Genomic DNA, 10747 nt, shown 5'->3' with positions numbered 1-10747 from the left:
ATATCAACGTGTAATTATTTCTCTGTGGCCGCCAGCAATAAAGAGATTATAACCATTAAGCCGCGTTTGTCGCTACATAAAATGGCGCGGACCCTTTAAAGAATTCCGCGCTTCAACTTTCCCGGAGTTTGGTGGTTGCCCTGGTAGCTGCCCTTCCCCCACCCCCAGCCAATCACCTCCTCCCGCCATTGCCGGCGCCAAAGCCCAAGCCCCGCCCTGTTCCTTGTCAGGGAGACTGATATAGAAGGCAGGAACAGCCGCTAGAGACACGCCTACTAAGTTAGGCAATTCGACAAATGTTATGACGTCAAGCCACCCTAGCCAATGAGAATACAATAGGACGGAGAGCTGGGAGTGGAACCGCCGCTGGTGACGTCAGAGGGAGAGGATAGCAACTGTTGCCTTGAGACCCCCGGCGCCATAGTGACTGTAGCCGTGGAGACTGTTACTTGCCAACCGGAGACACACGATCAGCAGTGGCCGGAGGAGCAGCCCGGTACCGCGGGGCCACAACCCTCACATCATCACGCATCTAATCGCACGGGGAGACGGACCCAGGTGAACAGCTCACCCGTACCACCAGGCCTACATAGGGGACGGGACAGCAAGGAGCTAGAGTGAAGGGAGCAGATAGGGTTAATAGTGGTGAAATAAGTACTTGTAATTCGGGGAGTCCAAATAAGAACCATTTTTTGATGAGGATTTAGTAACACGCACTATATATATATATATATATATATATATATATATATATATATTAACCTCCCTAGCCCTGCCACTTTGGTGGCATGTTATTTAGATTATAGATTAGATTATAGTTTTGGTTTTCAGCACTTAAACCGTGAACTTTCAGATGTATATTTTTTTTTGTGCTAAAGTTTAGTGGTTCCTATAGGAACAAGTACGCATGTTTCTGGTGATGAGTAATCATCATTTTTTTTTACGTTGATACATTTGAGCAAATACATATGTCTTTTCCTAAACCTATGCAATATAATATCCTGTGTGAAAAAACATACAAGTACACATCCTAGATATTTTTTTTTTTAACTGACCCCAGTATTGAACGATTCTTGCCAATATTTAAGTATTCTTTCAGGATTCATGCAGTTTTTTCTTATTCTGAATTGGAAAAAAGTGCAATAAATTGAGTTTATTGACTGCTTTGTATTACCTGCAGATTTAGGTGGTTGCCTTAATGTAAGAAATGCATGGATGTAGTTTAAGTTAAAATTATATTTTAATTATTTAAAGGTGCATCAGTCCCCCCCCCCCCCCCCCAGTTATCTAAATGAGCAGATGCAATCTCTTTCTCACACACACACACACACACACACACACACACACACACCCACCCACACCTGTTCCAGTCACCTGGAAACGCACATTGATAAAGAGCTCTTCAGTAGCGACACATTTTCCTGGCAAAAATCCTCCTCTATTGTGTATATATTTTATATATATATATATATATATATATGTTTCAGCATTAACCGGTTTCTCACATGCCGTCCTGTGACTATCTTTATGGCTTCCCTCTGCGTTTTCTGGCATGGTCTTTATATCGTCCAGACAGGCTTGTTTATTTTCATCACCCTTGGATACCACACAGCTAAGCCAATTTTGTGCAACATCCAAGGGCAATGAAACCACTTTGCCTATATGATAATATAAAGGCTTTGATGGGAAAAAAAAAGTAAGAAAGCAAGAAAAAGAAAAGCATGTATTTGGCAAATGAATAAATTAAAGCCCTTCATAAGTAATGACTTTTGTTTTATTACATTTCTCTTTTGTATCCTTGTCTGGTTTTTGCTTTGTCTGTGTTGAGCGTGAGAAAGGCAATGCTAGTATATTCTACCTAGCATCTTTGGTTTGTGTCTAGTTGTTTTCCTATAAAATTATCTTATCTCTGGAAGTAGAGGGTCTACAGAGTATTAGAGTAGGGTGGTTTGTACATGTTGGTCCCTCTAATAAAATAGTTCTGCAATCCTTAGCAAATATCCTGTTGACATTTTAGTTGATTATTGCTGAACCTTGTTTCTACAGTGACTTTAGCCTATGGCGTCCACTACTAGCTCATATGTCACCGTGAATTATATGTTATGCAGTTTGTTCTACTTAAATCATTGCGATCATCTACAGTAATTATCCCTATTTTGCCACATCTTATTAAGAGTGGTCATTTATACTTTTTGGCAATGAATGATGCAAAAGGAACTCAGTTGGCATTGTTCCTAGACTGTTGCTATAGTAACTGCAGCCAGGATTTATTTTATTGCGTGAGATTTGTGGGTTTAATCTAGTAGTCACATACTCTGTTACCAGCACACCCCTTTGTCCCAATTGAGGAATTCAGTTAGAGCAGAACATTTGTTATATATACCTGTAATTGGGTACAAAATTAATACCAATTCACTAACTCTAGAAGCTCACCTGTAGTACTGTGACGATATCTGGAAAACATGCAGTATTGTAGTGTGCCTAAACACAAATGAAGTTGCGTGCCTTTATATAAGCTTATGTGTTAAGAGATTTATTTTTATTTTTTAATTTGTTTTTGTAATATGCAAAGCAGAAACATTCTTATTTTCAATCAGCAGGAATGCTTTTTAAAGACTTTTTTGCTTTTCAGGCAAGTAACGCTAGGTTGTCAGTGTATATTGTAACTGTTTTGGCTAGTGATGTCCACAAGTCCCCACTTTAAGTTATTTAAATAGTTGAATGAATGGCAGTCAGCTCAGAATATCCGGAGTGCATCAATAGCGCATAAAAAACACCTACAGTCCTCCGCGGTTAAGTCGGCGCCCCAGTCACCATTTCAGCCCACAATCTACACACCTTATCATTTTTACTGATGCTTATGGTTACTTGTTAAATGTTTCATGTTAAACTTCATGTGACTTTAAAGTGGTGAATACATTTGTTTTCAAAACACATTGCCAGGATGTAAATAGTGCTCACAGAATTTTTTTTTTGTGTGTCTTAAGTTTAATTGAACTTGTTGTTAGACATTAAGGTGTTTTAGTGTGGCATGTAAAACATTATTCAGTTAAACTTTACATATCTACACAGTTCAGTAGATTAGATATAACTGCATTGTTAGTTGATTGCATGTACATACAGGCTTGCTGGAACTCCTGAATGCCTTCTGCACTGTGCACAGCATATATCTATTTGCAGCTCTGTAATAAGAGCGTTGTGTCATTTCAGCAGGCCGCCCAGGTCTATCACTGGTTGGACTGGCAGGCCTTATTGTCAGAAACAGCTGTGGACATATTTAACCATATGTTCCATCATTACATTTCGGGGAGACTAATGAATATGAAATTGATTTGGTTTGTTCAGCTTTGGAAATACAGTGCTAAAAGAGAATCAACCGCTGATAAAGGTTACTTGATTATGTAAGATGTTTAGATATATAAAGTGTACGTAAGAGTCATTGCAAATGAGCTGGGTTTAAGTTGTTAACTGTTCTCCAGCAACTCTGTATGACTAGGAATGGAGTCTAGGTTTAGCTTGGATGATCTGACACCTCATTTTTCAATAGATCTGGCTTTCTTACAGTTATAGGTTGCGATGTATTCTTTAAGCTAGACATGTGATGACTGCTTAAATAGTAGAGAACAGACTTCTAAACTCGATAAGTGCTTTTTATCCAACAGTGAAATATGTATATGTGATTTAACAAACAATGGTCTTGTGCCTGCTATTTAATTAAAAAACTTAACTATTAAGTGCATTTATTCCTAACAATAAATTGTAGTTGTGAATTTTAACTCATTGAAACTTCTGCAGTTTCCAAATTCTTTTGTTATTGCAACTGTTAAGTAAGCAAAAGGGTTAAGGCGCATGCGGCAGATATTTGTTTTTCCCAAAGTTACTAGCTATAAACCTCCTCCGCGCCACCTGTATCCTAATGCCTCCAGGCGCTATTTAAAATACATCGGCATCACTATGTTTTCATATTTAACTCTGGTCTCCTTGGTTCCCACACTAAACACAAGGGGACTTCCCGTGTACCTCACTGAGCAGAGACACCTACTGGTTAGAGGAACACAGTTGGATTAAGCATCACTTCACCCCCCCTTAAACACGTTTAACTTCTAAATCTGACTGTGGAATTTTTTTCCTGGCATAGAGGCGAGCATATTTTTAAATCTGCATCCCCACTGTCTGTTTAAAGGGACATCCCTGCCATTTTTTTACTGAATAAGGAAGTTTATACATGAAATTGTACATTGTGACACAAAAAATAAATAAATATATATATATTTATCTATATCTTGGGTTCTGAATACTGTACCTAATAGACTTGTTACTGATGAGCTAGGTTGCATGCATAGGTTCTGAATGCATGCTGCATTTCTGCTATACACCAACCATATTGACAATATTTGCAAAATAGGTGTATAAATCGGCTACAGTATATTTTAATCTATTCAGTTTAAATGAGGTTTACAAAGTGTAAGGAATGAATAGCTCTTTTCACATGGACCAAGGGTCCTGGCTCTGAAAATATGTCATCCACCATGCTTTTTGAACAGAGTTTGTTGAGGAACAATACTTATGCTAAGGCCTTCCTTTTCATTTTTGCTAGAAGGTGCTGTGTTGCTGATGGTAGATGGATGAAATGTGTTTTGTTTCTGGACAATATAAATATATAAAATGAATGACGATGACAAGATTGGGACTGCAAGAAACAAAAGTAATCTCCACACACACACCATTTTGTTTCCTTGTTCAGTAACGAATCAAGCGCCTTAACCACTGAACCTAGTATTCAAGTTGCTTTATATAAAGAAGCTACTGGTGTGGTGTGTAAATTTCTATACTTCATCCATGTCCCGCTTCAATCCTTGCTTTAAGGCAAAGGTGCCATCCCCATCTATAACTGTTGTGAATTCACATTAAGGTGACAGAACTGTGGGAAGGTCAGTAGTATTTTGTAGTATTTTTCTTTTCCTTGGGATTAAATAAACAAGATGGTGTTTTGAGTTGGGGGGTGGATTTAACCTCTTGTGTGCCTTTATGACACACAAGGAACTGTTCCTAACTTGTTTGTGACTTCTACCTGCCCCATGTGTTTCAGCTAGAAATAAATGTGCTTGCACTTCTATTTACCTTCACCAGTATATGCCCATTCATACATTGCAAAAACTAGATTTATTTTTAAGTGCAAGTCAGCAACACAGTGCCGTGTAAAATTGTCAGTGCTTTTCTACAATGTTAATAATCAAAAGGGTGGGTCTGACATGCATGTTTGTGACCCCACTATGCTCTGGACAACAATAGATTTAGCTCATAGAGCTGACTCACTGGCCTGTTCCTCATTACAAAGGAAACTTGGTTTACATGAAGGGAAAATAAAATCTTCTGTGAAACTACATAGGATAAGTAACACTGCAACAAACACAGATGAAAGACCGGACACTGCATGTTAAGTGGCAATGTTATTGTTATTGTATTCTGCTGTATTCATTTGCAAGTCTGCTTCATATCCCAAGTGGGTTAGTTAGTTAAAAAAAATTGATCTATAGGCAGAAATAGGGGCATAGTATTTGTAATAGAATTAGCTCTTTTAGAAGAACATGGACACATTTTTTTTCTACCTTCCTGTTGGCAAAGGGTGTGAGTGTAGAAGTGAATGAAGTCAGAAACTATAGCTAGTTTCAGCTCAAATGTGACTTGATTGCTTTCTACATTTTTTTAAGGTAGTTTCTTTATATAAGGGTTTCTTCATTTTATGTATAGTGCAACTCTAATAAGTTTGCTGCTACAATTTGCTTTATGGTTTGATCAGATGTCAGGTCTGTTACGAAGTTGCAGACTTATTCTGTAGAGCTGTACACGCCATACTTAAATTAAGTAATCTTCTTTTATTCATTACAAGGATCTTGTAACTGGGATGTGACTACCTGGTATTCCCTCAGGCCGCAAGCATTATGACATCCACCCATACATTAAATATTCATTGTAACAGAACCTTGCTTTGTGCATTATTTAAAACTGCTCTGCACTTCCTTTCATAGTTATGTGGTGGCGTTGGGTTTTTAATTTTTTTACTCAAAAAATTCTGTAGGCCTCCCTTGGCGCAGGATTGGTACACACATAACAGCACTGATTATAATGCAATAAAAATGTATTGTTCTCAAGACTTGTGCAAACAGACTTCCCTATGCAGTGCTTAGGGAATGCCATAACTTCTTACCCTACATGCTATTTCTAATGATTTCCAGTTGTCTCTGGTGTTTAAGGGGTTAATAATAATCCTCACCTCTTACCAGCATGTTTCAACTTGCCATGCTAGGGAAGGGATTTCTTGTTCCCCCATTTTTCTTTCTCCACTCCTATGAGAACACATTCTTAGAATTCTTTAATGCTGCACAGCGCCTGATTATGGGTCTTAACGACAACCCCTAGCGAGGACGACACACATTAGCATTACAATAAATGTATTGGTCTGGCTTGATTGTGACCTACATGTTATTATATAATATATTTATTTAATGTTTTACCTTAGTGTTGTAGAATTAATAAGAACATATTTTTTATTTGTCTTAAAGACACATGGTATTTTATGGGTAATGTTCTCATATTGGGGTATATATATATATATATATATATATATATATATTATATAAAAAATTTTGCAATGGCGCAGTGCAGGACATTGGGTGTCTTTGGGTGACTGAAGAACAATGGTTGCAGATTTACCAATGTCAGTCTAAATTATTGTTTTTATTTTTGAAAGCTGGATGTTATTAACTAAAGTGCAAATATGCAGTAATCCAAAGCAATCAGTTGGCTTTGATTGTTCTAGTGGAAGTAAAGGCTGACTGGTTGCTGTTTTATTGAAAATTTGCCCTTTGCTCGTGAAATACCCACATCAGACCATGTTTCATCTCGATTGTCCTCTTCTCTCTCTGGTTTTAATATGTAGTCAAAATTCTGTTTTTTGTTTTTTATTGTGAGATATTTCTGAAAACTTCAGAAACTACCCATTTTTTAATTCATTCAATAATACAAATGTTGCATAGTAATGATGGACTAAGTGTATATTTTGTCTGCATTAATTTAGAAAATGTCGCAAGTGCCTGGCTGGCTCTGTAACTGGTCTCGGATACCCCTTTCAGAATACCTGAAGTCTAATCTATGTATTTTGTGATATTGCCAGTCCTAAATAACTGTCTTTGCAACACTAGTTTTTGCACATCATAATAAGACTGTACGTTTAATTGAAAAGTAAACTAATGGGGACAATACACATGACCAGCTTTTTAGAAATCCATTTTGGAAGACAGACTGTCACCTATTTCATTAGTTTTAAAAGCTATTTACAAATAGTAGGCCTTGCAGCTAAAAGTACAAAGTGCCAATATGTAATGGAGATATTTAGAAAAACATGTTGCAAATAATGTAACTTGCAATAAACTCGAGCTTCATATGTTTGGCACAACATTTACTGGTGATACTTGAAACATTAAAATGGGCAGTATTAAGGCACATGTCTTGCCTAATGTTAGAACTGGACATAGAAGAAGTGCAATGTACTTGTTGATATCTCTAAAAGCTGTTGGTGCAGTATTCATAAATGTTGATTTGGCCATTCTTTTTCAGCTAGTCTGCTTTGGCACAATTTTTTTTGTGTAGCAATTTTATAAATTACCTCTAGTGTCTGCCATCAACACTCGCAAGTCACCGGACAGCTTGAGTGCGGGTTGTTAGTTTTGTTGTGTGTGTGTGTGTATAGTGTGTGTGTGTGTGTGTGTGTGTGTGTATGTGTATATATATATATATATATATATATATATGTGGAGATGTGTAATTCCTTCTTAAGATAGCTTTATATCTGGTAATATGTTGCAGAATCTGAAACCCATTATATGTTTTTAATTAAGAAAAGTGGTAGTGGTTCATCCTAGCAGTGAGACGAAATAAACAGCACCCCAGCCCCCCCCTTCCCATTTCACTCACTCTGGTATAATAGATGACACATTGCCTGGTTAATGGTAGAGAGCAGAGCAGCATACAGTAGAGGAGGGGGGAGTGGAGTGTTGTATTGTTTAGTTTGGGATGTAATCTCTCTGTTGCCCAGCAACCAACTCGTGGATACGGGAGTGAACTGCAGTTGCTCCTAGCAACCGTTGTTTGCAGAGTAACAATCTCGAAAAGAGCAAACAGAGCCAAGCATGGCAGCCTGTGCTTTACACATGGAACATCTGCATCTGTTTTTCTGCTGATTAAACATCGGCTGACCTCCACTCTCCAGCACTGAGCTGAAACCTCTGCATTGCTCTCTATTTACATAGAATGATTTATATTTCACTTTTTTCATAGCTGTTTTAAGAGCACAGGCTTAATTTTGTCCGGATTTTCTTGAAATGTAAAATCTGTTTTGCAACTATTGTTCAGAATGGTTTAGTGTTTAAATAGATAGTTGTGTTTGTGTGTTTTCTTGTGAGAATAGTTTATATTTAACTGAATTTCTACCATTGTACTTGTAATTTTAATTACTATTTTAAATTATGTTTTTCTGGGAATTTGAAAGAAAATGTCTTAAATGTATTCACTTGCTTACAATAGTAATCCATAGCAAAAGTGTAATGGTAAAATAAATGTTTGTTCATAAAAAAGTTTAAATCTTGTGTATTTATGCAGCAAACATTTTGTTTTTATTGGGTAATGCCATGCTTGATTGTATTAGTTTGCCAATGCTTGTCCCCATAACTGTTAAAAGTAGCGTTGGGAGAAAGACCTTGCCATAGCTTCTCTACACAAAAGAGACGGTCTATTTTGTCGCTCAGTGCCTCATTTCCTGAGGAAGTGTAGCAAATTCTCTGTATTTTATTTTCCTTTTTCTCCTCTGATCAGCTATGATTGATGAAAGACTATTTCCAAAAAATAAAATATTTTTTATATTTCTTTTTAAATTCTCTTTTATATGGGTAGATTTCAGGCACACGACTCCCTTTTAACAATCCATTTTAAAAATGACCCTGAAGGTTCAGAAGTTTGTTAATTCTTTGGCTCCTCTTTCCCTGTAGTTTCTAACATACAGTTCCTCCCAGTAAGCTGGCACATTGTTATTCTGAGCATGCTCTCTGCAGTTTTTCTGAAAGATTTAAGGAAATGGGGAACAGCAGGATCCATTAACCCCTTCCTAGCAGAGGCCCAATGTGCTGACAAACTTAATGACCACCGCTAAATGTGATCATATATGCATTTTCATTTCTTGCTAATAGTACTCCTATAAAATGTGCTCCAACCACATAGCCTATCTCTCAGGGAAGAGGCCCAAATCACTGATTTGTAATTATCTATATATTTTTTTTATTATTATTGGACCTTAAGAGGAATAAATTCTGTTATTGCCATTTACCATATTATCTCATTTTCTATAATGTCAACATATATAATTCAAAGCTATTCAGTTTGCGGTAGAGGTTTTAATGATGAAACGTGTACTTTATGAAACATGCCATACAACAGGGATGTATTGTCTATTGTATAAGAGGATTGTTGTGTTTTCAGCAGAATTTTTAATGTTCACACTTTCTTTCCTTTTAGATAGCAGCATGCAAAGTTCAGATAGTGGTTCGGATTCTGCGACCTCAGTCGCTTTACGGACATCTGCATCCGCACAAGCACCAGTAGTTCAGCCTGTACCGGCTTCCCAGCAGGTAATGCCTTTTCGGTGATCACAAGCGACATTTCAAAGTTTAATTGCAACTATAATTATACATTCTTTGGGGGTATTGTGTAATAAGGAGTCTCCTTTTACAGTGGAATGGTGCCACAATCCAGTTACCATATGTATGTTATAAGAAAGTCACCAGACTCAAAATCTGGAAGATGGTAGAGATATTACATAGAGGTGTTCAAAATTCCATTAGACCATTTCATTTTCTGGGTATAGATTTGGTGTTTTAATTCCATATTAAAATCCATAATATTTGCTTCCCAGGGTATATTAAAATGTACTACTTACACGCAGTTGGCTGAACCAATTTTTATGAGCCCTCAGCCTATATCCGTTCTTTAGGAGCTCAACTGTATATAAGGGACAGGGGCAATGTAACACAGCATTTCAGTAAAACTTCATCCACTTTCAGATAGCCTTGATATTATTGGGAATATTATGCACTATAATTCCAAGATAGATTTATGATCCAAGTGTAAATTAAAAGTAGGGATAGCAGATGGCACAAATATCAATATTTTAACAACATTAATATTTAGTTTAAGACAATAAGACCAAATGAATTAGACTTTAGGGGTCTCTACATCTCTCTTAATCACCTTTTCCTTCCAGAGGAGTTTGTCTCAGTCGTCAGGCTCTGCTCCCAAAGGAGCACATGGTCAGGGTGTCTCTGTGCCCAGAGCTCACCAGATACAGCAGCAGGTAAAGGAGCCCAGAAGAGCTAAGCACGAAGTCTGGCTGCTACTAATCGCCCTTCTTTGCCACTTTGCCTACCTGTCTGTCTTCAAGTCCCTAAAATACAGCTGACACACTTTCCTTGTTCCACACAGATTATAAATAACATTTTTTTATGCTTTGTTGTCATTTTATAATTGGAAAGCATCATAGTTACTTGATACTGATGCAGGATTAGTGTTGCTGAAATAACTTTACCTGTCCAATGTGAAATGCATGATACAGCCTGCATGAAATTATCAGTGGCATGGTTCAAAGTTTATCAACCTACACTTTTTATGAATGAAAAGTTAAATGACCACTTTAAATTCC

The 10747-nt window shown here is 37.2% G+C and overlaps 1 protein-coding gene across 3 annotated transcripts in view; it reads left to right on the top strand.

Annotated features, from left to right (window-relative positions):
• Positions 1 to 359: 359 nt before the first annotated feature.
• Positions 360 to 10747, top strand: part of RFX2 (regulatory factor X2) — a 35470-nt gene continuing 25082 nt past the window's right edge. For 2 of the 3 annotated variants that reach the window (XM_075204663.1, XM_075204662.1), the window contains exons 1-3: positions 360 to 558; positions 9568 to 9680; positions 10313 to 10402. In XM_075204663.1, coding sequence (XP_075060764.1) covers positions 9576 to 9680; positions 10313 to 10402 — 195 coding nt within the window. In that variant the 5' untranslated portion in view covers positions 360 to 558; positions 9568 to 9575. The remainder of the gene's footprint in view (positions 559 to 9567; positions 9681 to 10312; positions 10403 to 10747) is intronic. The other variant, XM_075204664.1, reaches the window with a different exon arrangement.

Source organism: Mixophyes fleayi, chromosome 1, assembly GCF_038048845.1.
Source record: "Mixophyes fleayi isolate aMixFle1 chromosome 1, aMixFle1.hap1, whole genome shotgun sequence".
NCBI classification, from domain to species: Eukaryota; Metazoa; Chordata; class Amphibia; order Anura; family Limnodynastidae; genus Mixophyes; species Mixophyes fleayi.
Note: the sequence above shows the minus strand (reverse complement) of the source record. Positions and strands in the feature narration are given on the sequence as shown.